General features: G+C 44.4%; 1 protein-coding gene across 2 annotated transcripts in view; it reads left to right on the forward strand.

The window, feature by feature from the left end:
- The window catches only part of CSMD2 (CUB and Sushi multiple domains 2), a 233,022-nt gene that overhangs the window by 46,127 nt on the left and 168,858 nt on the right, over positions 1 to 18,037 (forward strand). For both annotated transcript variants that reach the window (XR_011730472.1, XM_071767651.1), the window contains exon 5: positions 15,621 to 15,815. Coding sequence is in view for 1 of the 2 variants with exons in the window: in XM_071767651.1 (XP_071623752.1) it covers positions 15,621 to 15,815 (195 nt within the window). In the remaining variant the exon portion in view is untranslated. The remainder of the gene's footprint in view (positions 1 to 15,620; positions 15,816 to 18,037) is intronic.

Raw genomic sequence — 18,037 nt, forward strand, 5'->3', positions numbered from 1 at the left:
ATCACTGTAAACTGATTTCACTGGACCATATGTTTTTCTTTCTTGGGATCCATATTTGTGTCAACATCTTTGTTAGGCACACAAACCTTCCTTCTGATGCAGGGATCAGATGGACCTCAGAGGAAGGTGGGTGTTGTGGATTGCTGAAAATACAGATTAAAGCTGTCTGTATGTAGCAGTTGGGATAGAAAACATAAACTTTAAGGTCCAGTTTCTCCATTAGTAAGGGATGAGTTGGCTTTGGGTTATGTAGGCAAAACAGTTCCTGCAGAAAAAGAAAAGTGGTTTAGCTGACCAGCATTGCTTTTAGTGGCTTCTTGTGAACTGGATTTACTGTTCATAGCAGTGATGGCTGGGAAACAAAAAGCAGTTTGCAGACACAGAAAGGAAGCCTGCTTGCCTGAGTAAAAGAAATCCTACCCCACCAAATCCTCTGACATGTGCTGATTGGATCTAAGCTCCTGTGAGACATCTCCTCTCAATCTGCTCAAATCCACTGAGCCTGGATGGTAATTCCTTCCCCTTTTCTTTACCCACAGGTGTTTTTTTCCAGTTTTGAGATTAAAATGTCATGTGTCCAAGTAGAATCTGACTTTAAATAAGAAAATAACTTCTGAGCAGTTTTCTGGGGCTCACCTTCCTGGAGGAACCTTATTGTAGAAGTAGCTTAAGCTTTGAGATGCTGCTGACTCCTGGAGGTTTCTTGCAAGAAGAAGAAATGGAAGGAGCCTCAGCCCCTCTCCAGGTGACTGTGATGCAGGTCAGCAGGAGGGATGTTGTGATGGAGGAGTTCAGAAGTGTTCTCCCTCTCTCTGGATGGCCCTGGGGCTGGGTTATGGGAAGCAGACAGGGTTGTGTTTTGGATCCAAGCCTCCCTCCATCAATTCCACTCTTGCCCTGACACTGAGCAGGAATGGGGCTGATTCTTGGCCTTCTCTGCTTTGACCTCTTAGCTCCATTTCCACCTCATTTTGGGCTTTTCATGGCTCCTGCATGCACAAAACTTGTAAAGTGTGTGTGGCCATGCAGGTGTCTCCTGGGCACCTGCAGAGCTCCTCAAGCACTTGTCCTGTGCAGGGGACACAGCTCAGGGGTCCCTGGTGTTCAGTCCCCCCCTTACTCTGTGGGAAGCAGAGAAGCTGTAGGTAGGCATCAGGTGACACAATAAATGCATCTGCAGGAAAGCTTAAACAATAAAAAGCTCCTACTCTGTGCAGTATACCTTTTGGTTTAGGGTTTTGATCAGCTCAGCCAGGGTGAAACCACCTTAATTCAAATTAAATGAGTATTTAATTAACTTTATCTCTGCCTCCAGAAGCGGATGCACATGGTACGTGGTGATCTGTGTCTCTCTGATTACCATGTGTTCTCACCTTGAATAATATTTTGATGAAGCAAGCAGTATGATTAGCTGTCAGCCATTTAAAAGGAAGAAGAAAAAAAAAAAAGCTCCTCCTTCTCCTCCTCTAAAGCATCCCTTTGTACAGGCTGTGTTCAAATGAAATTTGTGATTTTTTTTCAAGAGCTGGGAGCCTGGCAGTGCTGACAGCTCTGAGCTGCTCTGCTCACAGACACCTTGGCTGCTTCAGAGCAGACACCCTGGATTCAGTCTGGCAACTGAGCAGAAGTTAAAGGAAAACACCAGTGGATGTGTCCACAGTGCACAAGGGGATCAGCGTGGCAAAATGTCCTGTGCTGAGCTGCTCTGCTGCTTTTTCTCTGTGATTTCTTGGCTTGCATTTTGTCAGGGAGGCTTCAGATCCCGGTGAAGCACAGAGTGGTGTAGCTGTCCCTGGCACAGCTTCGTGTATTGCAGGGCAAATATTGGGGGGTTTGCTTTGAAATGCTGTTCCCAGTCCCTGCCAGGGCTTTCCAGCTGCTCCAGTGGTCCATGGATGGAGCTCTTTGCTTCTGCTGTACTCATTTTTCTGTTCTTTGACTCAAACCAAGGTGTTTTGTGTCAGTCCACAAAAGCTGCTCATGCAGACATAAGCTGTGTTGAGTGGTTCCCCTTCCTGCAGGTGAATAGAAAGGGTGAATGTGTGCATCTTGAAGAAGATTTCTCTCCTGATTTAGTGTTTCCTTCATGTCCTAAGTATCATCTCCCTTTCCAATCCCTACCTGACAAATGGGTAGGGAAGGAGGCATCAGCTTGGATGTGTTTGCAGCTCAGGTGTCTGGGCTGAGCTGTATCTGAGCAGAAGCAGAGATGCTGCTTCATCCAGAGCATGGTGAGGAGAGGGACACCCACAGCTTCAGGAGTGTCTGGGATGTGGCTGTAATTCACACCCAGGTGGGAGTGTGTTGTCCCTGGGTACCTGCCCTGCCATCCAGCTCAGAGGTGATGTGGGGGTCTCAGTGTGTGAGCAGTGCAGGAAATGTGAACTCCTGCTCTCCCTGAGCATCAGAAATGCTGAGATGAAATGCTGCTTACAGAAGGGGGAGGAGGGAGCATCAGCAGTCCAAGCTGCTCGTTATCATTCTGATTATTATGGGCTGATGTCTCTGGAGATGAAATGGCTGGAGCATTATCTCAGTTGCTCTGTTTGTGTTGGGTTTTTTTTTTTTTTTATCAGCTGTCACTTTCAGCAGCTTTTTCTTAAGTGAGGAAGGTCATTGTGGCTTTATGCTCTTGAGTTTCCCATATAAACCATATTGTGTTTTTAGAGAAGAAAAAACAATGATTATCCAAGCACTGAAAGGCTCAGTTATATTATTATCATTTGTAAGAATGGGGCCTGTCAATCACTCATCCCTGAAATGTAGAGCAAAATAAAAATCCCTCCCTTGCTTTCACCTTGTACAAGTACCAATAGATCTGACTCTGCTGCTTTGGAGCTCTGCTGTACCAAGCCTTGGAAAGTGATTTGTTTGGGTTTTTTTTCCTCTAGATGATAACAGTAAAGCCTGGTACAAAACAAGAAGCAATCCAACAGTTAAACAGAAAACAAATTGAAAAGCTGAACTCAACATACTACAGATTACAGTATTTAGGGGAAATTATTCAGTCTGTTTCATTTGCTAGATAACTCTGGTCAGCAAGAAACACTTCTGGTGGAAAAGTGAAAAACTCCCAGAAAATAGTAAAATTGGACATAAACAGTCTGCCCTTGGCAATTTTGTATGGAAAACTGCAACAGGTTCCAATTTGTTCCTGAAAATTGACTTTTAGCAATGATTCCCTAATGATTGTCCAGTAATTCTGCACTTCTACAGCAAAAACTTTATTACTTCATGGTGCTTAATTATTAGATGTGTTCATCTGATCTGACCAGTGCCCAGCTGAAAGGAATGAAAATTAATCTCTTTAAAATGGGAATTGACTTGGGTCCTAATATAAAATATCAGGCTTATTTTGTCCAGACTTTGTCAAGTTTAAATGAAGATAGCACCAAATTAGATATAGAAATATTATGTCAACTGTAGCTGACTGAAATGGATTATTTCAGTTGTAGTTTCTGGTTTGCATCCTTGCAGGCCCACCTGGTGCTGTTACATGCTGTATAAAGTTCATTATAAGAGAAATAATTCAGTTTGTAAGTTGTGTGTGACCTTTAATTCGTGCAGTAATGGAAAGCAAAATCTATGTTACTTATGGCATTTATTTCTTTAAGTGAAGATTTTTATTAGCTGTGTCTGCCTGTCTCTGTCATAAAATTCATAATGTTGTTTTTTGATTGGTTTCTGAGAGATTTGAGGAATGCAATTATGTCCTCTGTGTGTGGACTATTAATTTTTCAACCCAGGATTTCAAGTGAATTTAATAGGGATTAAGTGGTGTAAAAGATAATTCACATCCCGTGGGTCTTGCATTAAAAACAGGAAACCCAACAGAACCACTCCAGCCATGGCCAGTTTGGAAAGATGGAGCTTTTTGGGGTAAAGATTGGAAAGATAGAGCTTTTTGGGGTAAAACAGCAGGAAAACAGAGCTGCTGATGTCTGGAAGCTCAGCTGCCCTGAGGTTCAATCAAAGCAAATAAATCACCTCTGCTTTCAAAAAAAAACCTAGACCCCCCCAAGCCTCCCCAGCACCACCCACCAGACCCCACTGCAAAGGGATTTGATTTTTCTCATTTTCTCCATCCCTTCCTCAGCATTCTGGCTGCTCTTGGGGGACAACTCTGCCCTTAGGCTGTTTGGGTAAAACCAAACTGGGTACTGGGGGGTGGGACCCCCTGGTTGCTGTGCCAGGCTGGGAAAGGACAGGGAAAGGATTTTTTGGTTTATTTTTGGTTTATTTTATTTTTGGTTTATTTTATTTTTGGTTTATTTTGCACCAAGGCAGAACAAGTTGCAGGAGGACAGATAACATCTTGCTGGCACTTTCTCTGGGGTCATCTCCTGGCTTTGATCAGCTCCTGGATGTTGTTTTCTCCAGGCTGACACAGCTGATAGTCATTTGATTATTCTTGTTATTTGCATGACAATTACAACCAGTTAGTTGATAAAGTCACAGCAACTGCCTCCTCCTGCCCCCGGGGAAGCGCTGTGCTCTGCTTCATCTTGGAAATTTCCCAGCCAGAGATCTCATCTGCAAGGGCAGCATCGAGTCTTTCACTTTATTCCTCTTTGCTCCTCTCCCTGGGCTCTTCCCTCCACCTTGGCCATGCCTGATTGACACCTCAGCTCTCTTGAGATACTCAGAGGTTTCACTTGTACTGTTTTCATAGTTCCTATTCAAAACCAGTTTTTTTCTAGCTGGGAGCCATCACAGCTACAAAGCTGGTTTGTTTTCCAGTTTTCCAGTGGTGTCTCACTAACTGGTCTGGGCATGGTTTGGTGAGAGTCATGCTCAGCATCCATCAGGCATGGAAGAGATGTTTGGGCTCCTTTGCTGTTCCTTGTCAGGGCTGTTTCCCCTTCAGGGAAGTTCTAGCTATTTATTCCTAATCTGTCAACTAAATTGCCAGTCAAAACAATTTCATGTGCAACTTGTACTAAGATTAATAAAGGAATTTACAGCCTTATCTATGAAGAGTGTTTTGTAAGGCCGGTGTAAATCCAGATGTTTCTCTCTGATGGATCAGATTTTCACACCCAGGTGTTTCTCTATTAAGAGATACTGAACCCAGATGACAAATCACTTGCCATTAGTGTATTTCAGACAGGGAAAAATATGAGCTCGTTCATTCAAAATAGATCTTTCTGCCAAAGAGATATAAATACACATTGCTTCTTCAATATTGTGGCCTCCATTCTTGATAATAAGCAATTGAGAATGGAGGGTGGGGAATTTGGCAGTTCTGTCATTACTTCCATAAACAGTAGGGCTGGCTGGATATTTTCAGCTTAGCACAAAAGCTGAAGAATAGAAAGAGTGGGTATAAAAAGCATAAAACATGGGTTCCAACTAATCCATTAAAGCTTATTGCTGCAAGAAGTGGCTAGTTTCTGAACATTTTTCCCTTGTTATTTCTGTCTGATGTTTTTTAAGAAGATTAGTCTTTCAAGTGCTTATTTGTGTACTATTTAACATCTGAAATAAGTAGTGTACTTCTCCCCTTCCAGGATTCCTGACTTTCCTGCATGTCCTGTGTGAGATGCATGGGTGAAAAAGGTGTCTCCTGCTTGGTTGATGAAGAACACATTAATTTAATGATTCTTTTTCCTTGAGCTTATGGAGTAAGAAAATGTGCAGGAATATTTAATTTGAGTGAGGTTTTGAAGCCTTTGATCAAAAGAATACATTTTCTGGTGGGAGGCAGGGATCTGGTAGAATTTATTTCTAATTGCAATTACCCTTTTTGGAAGAATTTGGGTGCAGTGATTCAGAAAGGAGGGTGGGGGTTCCTGGGTGAAAGTGCTTCACAAGCCTGTGGAACAAAACATCTTAAGTTATGGCATTAATTTACTTGAAAGATGAGAAATTGAGGTGAGATGGGGTTGAATGGCCAGAAGTGCAATCCTGTAACTTGGGGAGGTGATGGAGATTTCCTTGCTTAGGAAATGGATGTTTTGTTCTGTTCTTTAGTTGTTTAATCTATGTGTTAGGGCTCTGTCAGTAACAAACCATAATGGCAACACCCATAATGTATTGGTGCTTCCCTGATTTCAGTAAAAGCTTTCAGCATTTACAGGAACAAGGGGGTGGATGTCTTTCAGCATCACTAAAAGTTTTCCAATGGCTCTGCTGTAAGTGATGGAAGGTGAGCAGTGCAGCAGCTCTCCTGTGCACACAGCAGTGTCAGGTTTCTCAACCCAAGGCAGATTACAGGATGCTGAAGGTGTCTGGAGAGCTTCAAGTAGAGCAGTGTACAAATTTGCACTTGGAGGATGCTGGAGTGGGGGCTGCCAGAAGGGTTGGCAGTGGGGAGTTCATTTCTGAAAGGACATTGCTGGAACTTGGTTCTTTGTGGGATGCCAGCAACTTTTATACAGTAAATCATATCCTGAGGCTCTTTGACAGTGTCAGCAGGAGTCAGGACTGGGAAATGGCTGCAGTGCTGAGTCCAGTCTTGCTTGGTGAGAATGGGAAGGTTTAATCCTCAAGCAAAGTCTCCTTCGTCTCCTCCTGCTCTCACCTGCAGCTTGCTGAAGCCACAGCCTGCTCTGCTGCTTTGGAATTTATTTAATAGCTCAGTTGTTTGGGCATGATTTCAAATATAATGAATGAAATGAAGTAGTAATAAGATGAGCAGCTCATAAAGGGTTTTAACCTAAAAGTACCTGTTTGAGCTCAGGTAGTTTAGTGGCAGCACTCACAGAGAAGGGCTGCAGTGATCTGGTGCTGAGGATGGGGCTCGCGTGTCTCTCTGTGAGATTTTGCTTTTTTTGATGGGCTTGCATGTCAAATAGCTGCTGTGTAAATTCTTCTTTCCAGTGTTTGCATCTGAAGGGGCTGAACTTCTGCGTTTTGCCTGGGCGAGCTTTGTTTGAAGGGTTCAAGGCTGAAGGCTGTTGAGATTAAGATTTAGTGTTTCCTTAATGAAAAATGTTTGAGACAAACTGATAGGCACAGAAGCTGGGTGTTATTCTCTGCTGTGGCAGACAGGTTAAGGGAACTGTCTGTACTAACCAAATTTTCTTGCTTTGCTGTCATCTCAGCAGCAGGAGCATCTGCATCTTTGTGGTTACAGGCGAGCTCTTTAATTTGATGTATCTCAGTGTGGAATAGTATTATCAGAACCAAAACCTTTCAGTGATGTAAAATTGAAACAGTGCATGGGTTTGCCCCACACAGCAGAACAAGTTTCAGGTCAGTTCTGAGATCTTGAGGCATCTTCCAGGTCCAATCCCAGCTCTTTCTCTTTCCCTTAATGTGCTCTGAGTGTCCTTCAAAGCAAATCTGTATCCTGTTTCCATGACAATATTTATACAATGGATGCCTTTCTTGTGGCATGGATATATGGATTTTTCATTTGTGCCATCTTGTTGCATCAATTCCTGGTATAGTCAAGGTCTCCTTGAAGTGTTTGGACCTTCATGCTATTCTAGATGGAACTTAAATGAGCATTTCTGGGTAGATCCAGGTGTAACCTTTGAGTAAAGCTTCACAGTGTTTTCCCAGGGGAAAAGAGTGAATGAGGTGAATTTCCTTTTTCTGATCAGGACAGGAATATTCCTTGTGTGATAGGTGGTCTCTCCAGGGTTCCCCACATCTCCCATCATCTTTTCTTGAACTACAAGGTGAGAACTGCACCTGTGTGCTTCCCCTAATGATTTCTCTACCAGCTCTGAGATGTTTTCATGCTGATTTGTGAATGGTACCCAGCAGCCTCTCCAGCTGTAGAAGAGCTAAGTAGGAGGCTGGACATTTCTCCCTCCCTGTCAAATACATCTGTCAGTGCCAAGGTCTCAGGAGGGGATGTTAATAATCTCAACTGGCAGCAGGCTGCAAAGGTCCCTGTGGGCTCTGTCCTGGCACACAGTGCCACTCAGCCATGTCCTGTCAAGAAAGTGGCTGAAATGACACCCACGTCCTTCAAGCCACATGCTCAGAAGTGACAGGCAAGTCACCTTCCAGCTTCAATTCCTGATGCTCACTTCAAGTGAGAGAACTCCCTTGGAGTGTGTGGTTATCCAGCCCTGGGGATGTGCCCGTGGAGCTGGGAGCAGTGGATGCAGAATCACAGCACCAGGAGGTATCAGAGCACCCAGCATCTGCCTCTGAGTGACAGACAAGGGTTTGGAATCAGAGTAAGGTCCTTGGAATCAGGATGAGCTCTTGGTTCTGAATATATCCAGGTGCTGAGGAGATCCCATGGGCTCAAAACTTGTTCCTGGAGCTGGGTGTGTGTGATTGTGTGGCTTGCAATGTTCTGCTTAGAGCAAATTGTGCAAGATAAGACACCTGTGGATTTAGGAAACAGGACTGAGCCCTTGGCATGTTTTTATGACATAATTAGATCCCTTCAGCTTTGTTTCCAGCAAGGAGGATAAAATAACCTTCTAAATTTTTTAATAAATTATGACCACAGATTAATAATGAATCCCTAGTGCCAGAAGCAGTAAACTACCTAATAGCTCCAGCAGCTCAGTGGACTCTCAGATGGCACCAGCCTTGAATCATATTTGCTTCATGGTTATTGATGGGAGGTGTCTGTGCTGTGAGCTCAGCATTCCTGGTTGCTGCTGCTATTGACTGTTCTGCTCAATGGTTGGGTGTTTCACCTTCCCTCTTCCCAAGGGCATTTCCCCACAAACTGATTTCCCAGTTAAGGTGCTTCTTGGAAGGTTCATCTCCCAGTTAGTTGTGGCCATGGTGTGGGATTGAGTAGCCAAGCTTCCTAAAGAAGTACAGAAAGGATAACTGTAAGGTGAAATAAAATAGAAGGAATAAATTATGAAGACAGTTGAAAAATGACAACACAGTAGTTTTTCCATGCTTATTTGTGGGGGTGGGCATGGCCTTGTGTAGGAAGCTGAATTACAGGAATCTCTGGCCCCTCTTCTGAGGCACTGGGGATTGATGGTTTCATCTCAGCTGTGAGCCTGTCCTGCTTGGGAAGATGGGTGGGTGGGTGGGTGCTGCCCAGAGCAGGAGTGGGGGATGTGACCCCCCAGCTGCCCTTCTGGAACCCAGGAGTGATGGGCAGAAAAGATGAGCAGAAGGCAGGAGAAGAAAAGCTGGAGCTGGCTGGGATGCTGGTGTGGGGACTCAGCAGGGCTGAGGGATTGAACTTGGGGATTGCACAGGGCTGGAGGTGAGAGCTGAGGAGCCCCAACACTGCTGAGCTCCCAGCTGAGCCCTCTGCTTGCTTCCAGGATGGAAAAAAGCCCCAGGGATGACACGTTGTGGTGAATGCCCTTTTTCTGCTGTGAAATCTTTATTAAAGCAGATGTAGCTGGCTACAAGTTGTGTTTCTGGGTAATCAGCCAATAGCAGAGCAGATCAATAAGCAGAAAAACAACATGGTCTCTCAAGTTGGAAGTGGCTTTTCTGAGCAGAACAAAGAGTGTTCCCTGTCCAGGGAAGCTCTCCAGCAAAACGCAGAGCGGATCAACACTGGCACCCAGTGTCTAGATAGCATCAGCTCAGAGCTGGGTTTCCTGAGCTGACACCTTTTGTCACACACACTGACACCTTGGCTTCCAGTCCTGCTGAGCCCAAGGGAGTGAAGTGTTCAGTCTGAGAGGGCAGCCCAGCTCCCCGGGGCTGCACTTTTAATTCTGCTTTCCTTGGGTTCCTGCAGTTGTCTTCTGGTGCTGCTAACCACTGCAGTGTTGGGGGTTTTTTTATTTTATTTGTCTTTTCTGTTACCAAACGATGCAGGTCTTTGCTTCCCTGAATTAACCTCAGCTCAGGGTGTGAGACAGAACACAAATGTAAAACCACCCTTCTCCCTAGGGCAGATTTTTCAGGTTCCTTTGCAGCTGTTAAATGCCAGCTCAATGAAGCCTTGAAACACACACTTAAATCCATCCCTGCTAAGCAAAACACTTAACCACATACTTTAAATTAAGCTTGTCTTCAAGTGTCACTGCTCTGAGGAGCAGCAGGACCAGGGCATGTTCACAGAGAGGAGCCCATTCTCAGCTGAGGCTGCTGATGCAGAGGAGCATCCCTGGCTGGGCTGGGCTCTGGGGACCACTGGCTCTGGAAACGAAGCATTTGCTGTCATCTCAGCATCTGCCAGCACCAAGTTGTTCTTCAGGGCCCAGCAGAACATTCCTGCAGCCAGGTTTCTGTGTCTGTGTCTTCATTTGAGCCAGGCTTCCACCGTGCTCAGCAGGTAATGACGTTTATTTGGAAGTGTAAATAGCAGGTGGCAGAACCACCCAGTGCTCAGGATCCCTGCTGCTGCCTCTCTGAAGGATTCAGGGTCGTTTGTTGCTGCATCTCCCATGATCTCCCTGCTTTCATCTTTTGAATCTTTTGCTGTTTCTGTAGTGGGATGACTAAATCAAACCTAAAGTACTCCTCTCTCAGCTTCTGTGGAGCTCTTGGAAGTTGCTGTAGCACATTCCAGGAGGGTAAATTGAAAACTGAAAATGGATTTCCAAAAAAGCCCTGGAACTACTACCACAAAGAAGACAGATGATGAACCATTCTGCTCTGTTATTATCCAGAAGTAACTATCTGGCTGTTTTTTAGTGAACAAAGAAATATTAGAGGCAAAAAATAGTTTCCATTTAGCTTTATCTCTATCTCTGGCTGTACTGGAAATGAATCATGACATAAAAAAGGGCAAAATGGAATGAAAAAGATACCATTTATTTCCTCTTCTTTAGCACACACTGGACACTTATTCTGAAGGTTAAAGCTCTTCTGAACAAAACCAGATGGCACTAAAAAACTGGTGAAAGGTATTAGAGAGTCATCGAGTATCCCTGTGGTGCTTGGTCCAAAAGTTATGGATGAAGAGGGAGAAAACTGATCCGTGTGGATCTCCCAGTGAGGTCATGTCAGTGCTGGTCCATGCTTTGCCCATGTCCAGGTGTTTCAGGGAATTTTTAAAGCTGTGTTGGAAATCTCAGGGATATAAGGGATGTTTCTTCTCTTGAATTTCTAGGGAGGTACCAGATACAGTGCAGGTTGTCTTCTGAGGGCAACACTGCTCGGCCCAGCCTGGAGCTGCTGCAGAAGGGACCTTTCTGTTGGTTTATTTGGATGTCTTGACTTCCAGTCCCCCCTGGATTCAAAATGCAGGAAAATGCAAAGAAGGGTTAAAAAAAAGCACAGAGGAGATGAGTTTGTGGTGCTGACTGAGCCAAGTGGCTTAGGTCAACAGTTTTGTTATTTTGCTTGGTCTATGTAGCATCCTTACACTGGGATTTCTAAATTATTTCTGTGGTAATAACTGTATTCAGAAGCTCTAAGTGCCTGCTCTGGCATGGCTTGCTTGCTTTCTTTGCTTTTTTTATTAGGAATGAAAATTAGTTGGGAATGAGGAGATAATGTATGGCCTCATCTCATAAAAGTTGCACTGCTTGATAAGATTTCAAGGTTAGAACAATGATAGCATTGAAATATCTGTTGTAAACTACCACAGACAATTCAAGCAATAAAAGTGCTTCTTTTAGCTATGTAAATAGGGTAATAGACTGGAATGCAGTATCTAGATGTATTAAAAGTTGGGGTTATTTTATATTTGAACAATATAAACAGAGAAAATGGAGCTGAAGATTAATTTGAACAGGAAACAGGGAAGATTTCTCTTCTGAATAGTGAGCTAGCTAAGGATGGATTGAGTTGGTTTTGTTTGAAAATACCTGAATTGGCAAAGTACCTCCAGTGTGAGGAGCAGGAAGAGAAACATAACTCTTTCTTTTATTTTTTTTTCCCTCCTTTTCTTCTCCTGACAAGAAGAGCTATGGGGCTTTAGGAGAGGCTGATGTAATTAGGCTGAATGCATTTCAGTGGTGGGATGCTGGCCAAGGATGTGTTGAGTCACATCTAATGACTTAAAAACTACTAATTAATTTCGAATGAACTGGAATCAGGGGAAGTGGCTTGACAAGTACTAAGTTTTGAAAGCTTCTTATTTGGAAGAGGGGATGAGAAAAGCTGGGACCAGCCTGGTGAGCCTGTTGGAAAGGGCAGAAAGAAATGGAGGGGAAGGTGGATGGGATGAAACTTCTGATGCAGCTCAGAAGTTCTGGGAGCTCCCAGGAATGGATGGTGGAAGCTTCTCAATGTGTTTCCATTTCTAGCTTGTTCAGTTTCTATTCAAGCAACACACTATTAGTCTTGTACTTAATAGATTTGGATATAAAGTGCTCAAAGAGGGAAATGCATCTTCATTGCTCTACAAAAGCTACATGGCACACAGGACCTTGGATGCTGCTCCCAGGGTGAGATGAAGGATGAGGGAGAAATCAGTGGAGCATCTGCAGGCTCTAAAGGATGGGGCAAAGGGAGCCCAAACTGAAAGGGAAGTAAAAAAAAATTCAAGCAGAGGGAAGTTCAAAGTTAAGTTGGGCAGAGGTTGGTCTTTGCCAGCTTGAAATCTGCAGGCAGTGGGAAAGTTGTAGGGTTTTAGTGGGTTTATTCCACGTGCTGACACTTCAGTCTCCTTGCTGGAAAGATGAAATTTCTGCCTTGCTCTTAGGTCATCCTGACTTCTGTTCCCTCTTCAGGCAGTTGTAGCTGTCGTTCTCCCCTCCAGAGATCAGTTCATGGTCTGGTTCTGCTTTCTGTGCTGACAATCAACCCCAGGATTCTGGTTCCTCTCCCATCCTAGGGATTGGGCTCTCCAGGGCAGCAGATCTGACCAGCCATTGGGACAGGGATGGTTGAGGTCTGTTGAGGGGCTCTCCAGGTGCAACTGCAGTAGAATAATCCTGTTTCCTTTCCTCTGTCATAAACTAATGATCTGGCAGCTGTTCAAATCAAGACAAATAAAATAAACTGCTCTAAATTCATAATGGAAAGAAACAGACTTAGCTACAAAATGACTAACAGGACCTTCTATTTATCTGCACAAATCTGGTCTGTGGCTGCATTCATTTCCATACAATCACTGGAAAATACGATGTTGATTGCTGGGAACAAAAGCTTTCACGGGGAGAAAAAAATCTGTGCTACTACTCTATGGTGGAATTGGTAAATGGGTAAGACAAAGCTTTAATAATATTATTCTGTGCCACATCTGATGTAAATAACACCGTTCTATTAATCTCTCAAGCAATCAGAGTCTGGCTGTTAGAGGCAGCCAAGTATGAGCAATAATATTATCTCTTCTCAAGAACATTGGAGTGGAATCACAAATCCAGTGCTGTGGAAGCAGTGGCTGCAGCAGCTCAGGCACCCCCAGGGCTGCACCATCCTCCTGGGGGGCTGTGGGGGCACCCCCAGACTCTGCACCCATGAACCCACGCAGGGCTGGGTGACACTGCCACTGTCACACTGTGCTGTGACTCTGCTCCAGCAGCTGAGGTTTGGAGCCTGACCAAATCCATCTTCTGCACAAGGGACTCAAGGGCACGACTGACACCAGCTCCTCCTGCTTCTGCCAAACCCAGCCCTGGCTGCAGCCCCAGACTCTTGGGAAGCAGCTCCTCAGTTCCTTCAGTCCATGAGGCAGCAACTGGAAGTGTTTGTGATGTGCATCGCCCCCTTATTTTTTTCTTTTTCTTTTTTTTTTTTAATAAAAGAATCAATACTCAGCGACCACACTGAATCCAAAGTGCTCAAGGAGTTAATGTTGCCTCTCCCCAAAAGCATGTGTGTGCTGTCTGTCCTGTAACAAGATATTAGTTAAGGCAGCCAAATGAAGCAGAATTTTTAAATGAGATCGTATTTTTCAAATATGATTTTAAGATACGATGCAGGTCAGGGTTGTCTTCTTCACAGTTCATTAAGTAGAGAGCAGCTAGTGTTAGAGATTGACTTTTAAAAATGATGGTTTTTTATTTATAGCAAAATCCTAGTCATTAATTTTAACAGAAGGAAGCATAAAAGCAAGAATGGGTTCATTTTTAAAAAAGTGACATTGGTAATTTAATTAAATTGGGGTTTTGAGTATCATTACAGAAAATGAAATGTTAGTTCTACGCTGCTTTTCATCCCATCTGACGAGTTTGATAGCATCCCCTGGCTTACCAGACTTGCATGGTCATTAATATTTCCATGGGAAAGTTGCTGCTGAGCTTCCCAGCTTCAGGCACCTGAGGGAAGGATGGAGCAGAAAAAAGGGGACAAAGGGGCAGAGGGAAGGTCTCCTGTCTCAGGGCTTGTGCCTCTCCCCCTGCTGCTGTGTGGGGTGGCTGTGTCAAAAAGAAAAAAAAAAAGAAGGAAAAGGTTGAGCTGTATGTGCCAGTCTGGAAGTGGGTTAACTGGGAACCAAGGTGTTCTGGCTGGCTGCAGGAAGCCTGATGAATATGGATTGATTGCAGCTTTGTCTGCCCTTCCCCTGGCCCTCAGGGATGCTCTGGAGACCTCTGAGGAGGCAGCTGGTGGGGAGAGGGCTGGGGACAGAGCAGGGAAGCTTCAGATCCCAATCCCAATCCCTTTCCCCCTGCAGGACAGAACCACAGCATCTTTGCATCAGTTACTGTTGGGGATTTATGTTTTGTTTCACCTGCTTGCACACAGTTTTGATTGCATTTTATTATGCTGCATGCCATCAGTGCTGGTGTATAATTTTCCTTTTATTGTTCCTCTTTTCCTTGGCTGATCTGTGGACTAAACTTCCCTTTTCTCCCTGAAATTCATCCACTTTTGTTCGTGCCCCTGACAAAATTGCTTCCAATGATAAAACCATCACTCAGCTTTGAATGACCACGTTTTCCTTCCTCTGATGTTTCAGCCTTAATGAAAAAGAACTATAACACAAGATGCTGCACAAGGGCCTGATTCAGATTTGATTAAGGCATTCCTAGTGTTTTGGTTGTCTTCATTGGGTTTTATATTGGGCTCTAAAATCATGATTTGCGTGGATCTTTTTGGAGTGGCTTATGGGGACCTGTAGAGTTTTATTTAATCCTCTGAAAATGCTGTAAAGAGGCATTAGTTAAAGATTTACAAGCATTTTAGCTGTAACTTCTGCATCTTGCATTAAAGTATTGCTCATGCCTTCTGATGCAAGCTTTTGCTGACTGCATTTTGCCTTCAGTGGAGCTGAGTCCAAGTGCAGTGCTCAGGCTGGGGTTTGATGTGAGTGTGTGGAACCAGGATTAAGCACACAGTGCAATGAAGTATAAATCCTTCTGGGCTGAAATGTTGCTCTTTTTGTCTGGGCAGGAGTTGCTAATTACAGGTTTTGTGTCTTCTCTGTGGTTTTAAGGCATAACACACCCCTGCTGACATTGCAGGGGTCTTGGAGGTGCCTGAAGAGTTATTTGAAGTAGGGATGAAATCTCAGGGTTCTGTTCCATTGCACGTGTGTTAAATGGATGGAGCTGCTGGGGGTAGAGGAGAGAGGAATGCTTTGCTTAGAAACTGATAAAATGGGTCGGGAAAGAGTGGATTTTTTTTTTTTTTCTGAGTCAGTTGCTTGGGGAATGGTTTTGTTTTCTCCTACCTACACACATGTCTTGGTAGGACCAGTACCTGAACGTTAACCAGGGCTGGCCCAAGGTGTTCTGGTGGAGTCCTGTGTGTTAAGGTTTGTGGTTATCTGCTCTTTGTGATTTCTGTAATGCATTTACTTTGAGGTGAGCCTTCTCTCTGGATTCTTCACCTGACAGCTCTGGTACAATGCCCTGTCCCTAACCAGAAACAACTTTCTTTGGCAGTTCTACCAAGTCATACGTGCGGAAACCCAGGGAGGCTGCAGAATGGGGTTCAGCAGGGGACAACCTTCAGCATCGGGGACAAAGTGAGATTCAGCTGTAACCCAGGCTTCTTTCTGGAGGGACATGCACTGCTCACCTGCCATGCCAACTCAGAAAACAGTGCCTCCTGGGATTTCCCTCTCCCCTTCTGCAGAGGTAAAGTACCCTCTCTTTATTCAGAACACTAATTTAACCAACTCTTTGGGGTTGGGAAAAACTTAATGGGCTCTAAGCTTGATTTAAAAGACTGGAAAACTAAACATGATGTAATTAATATTGAGGATCCTTTTTATTGGATTCCCTGAAGCTGCCAGGATTTGGGTGAATAATAGGAAGGTTATGAAGTGCTTAAAATATTCAAAATGCTGCACAGCTACTTTACCTTCAGTTTCTTGGTCTAAAGTGGAAGGTAAAAAAAACCAATCCATAAGATAAGGCATCTTCCCAAGACCATGCAGGTTTTCTAGATCAAACTCTAGAAAATGAGACTAAATTTTGTTTTCTGCAATGTCAGGCTGGCTTCCTTTCTGGCACATTCCCCAGCAGCCCTGGTGCTTTGTCTGTAAAGAGCAGTGAGTCCCTGCAGAGCTGATGCTGCTGGCAGCCCCAGAGGGATGCAGGGGTCAGCTTTTGGGGCAGGGAAATTTGAGGGCATCAGTGCAGAGAGCTTTGTGCTGCTTCTCCAGGGCCACAAGGGAGCAGAGAGTCTGTACCTAGACAAGTGTCTGTGGTGTTGTACCAGAACAGTTACTACTGCTTTGAAGTCTTTTCCCCTCAATTCCTTGTGTAGTTCAGCAGAGCATCTTATATTGATTCTTTTTATTGACTTTGTTTGTGCAATCAATCAGCAGTTCTAAGCTGTAGCATAAATCTTGAATTCAAAGTAAGCAAATACTGCCTGGTGTGTTTTTAATGCTTGCTTGGATGGGTTCCCCAGCAGCAGTTTGTGCCACTTAGTGCCTGCCTTGTACCTTACCTGCTCTTTTGGGACCAGGGCTGTTAGGGGGCTGAAGGAGTGGTTCACAGACCCAAAGTGGCCGTGGGGAGGGACAGCTAGGACTGCTGGAACAGCTGTCACTGCTGTATGAGTGTGAGCAATTCTGTGTGTAATGTGTAGTGCAGAACAGCAGAGGTGTCTGAGGGATGGAAACTCTCAAAGTTTCTTCCATGCTGAGCAATGCCTCTTTTGGTTTCTTTGTGCTCTTTGTGATTGTCCTCTGCTTTGTAACATCCTTTTCTATTCATTGGTAGCCTTGTCTTTGTTCCAGTCTTCATGCACTGAAATAATTGAAGGTGCAAAGGAATGCTTGGTAGGGAAGAATAAGAACCAAAGGTGCCAGGACAGCAGCACTCTGGGGAGGGCTATGGCTCAGCTTTCCTTCATAGGAATTGTCTTCATTCCCTGTATCCAGCTGTTTCAGAGTACAGACTGTTTTGTTTGTTTGTTTTTTTAATAAAGGGCAAGTGTAGTCTCAGTGAGAGAGGAACTTGGGCAGGAATTCCAGTTGCAGAAAGAATGTCCTGGTGAGAAGTGGCTTTGCAGAGCCAGCACCAAGCAGTGAGTGCTGCACCTCAGCCCTGGGCCTGAAAGCAGAGTTCCATCCAAATGGGTGCTTGGACTCTGAGCTAAAAGAGACTGTAAATCCAGTCTGCACAGGCTCTGCCCTCCTGAGTTATGTTGCTTGCATGGCAGGAAGGATTAAAACTCAAGTGATGTCATTCAGGGAGCAGCAGAGCAGCAGTGACTGACACCTCTGTGCTGAGCTGGGTGGGAGCTGGGGCTGCCTGGAACTGAAGCTTGGCTGTGCCTGGAGAGGGTGTGGAACTGGGAAATCTGCCTCCAGGACTGAAAGTCTTCAAAGAGTCTGGATCAGACTGTAAATTCTGTCATGTGTGTCAGAAATTTCTGGAATGGTTCCTTTATTGCATCTGGGGTGCTGGTACCTGCCTTCTGCACAAGGATTCTCTGCTCACAGAACGAGAGGAGGACTGGTACCTCCCCTAAATGAGGGCTTCATCTGAGTCCTAACAGGTCTAGCTGTGTTTTTACCTCGACAGTTGGTTTGCTGGAGGGCAAAACCCCAGCAGACTTGGATGCTGTCTTCTTGTTCTGCTGTAGTCACAGAAGGAACAACCCTCACCTGGCTCAGTTGATTTCAAATAAAGCAGAATGGTGCATCTGAAGCACCAAAAGAATATCTGGAAACATCCAAATCTGTTTTGTGAAGTGCTTTCATGCATGTGGAGAGAAGTCTTGCCCAGATTGTTTGCTGAATTTAAGTAGAACTGATAGGTTTATGTTTCTGGTAGGCGGTTGAGTAAAAATCGAGTAAGCCAGCTGAAAAGTTGAGAACATTTGCAAAGCTACATTTTAAGCA

This window comes from Heliangelus exortis, chromosome 24 (genome assembly GCF_036169615.1).
Source record: "Heliangelus exortis chromosome 24, bHelExo1.hap1, whole genome shotgun sequence".
NCBI classification, from domain to species: domain Eukaryota; kingdom Metazoa; phylum Chordata; class Aves; order Apodiformes; family Trochilidae; genus Heliangelus; species Heliangelus exortis.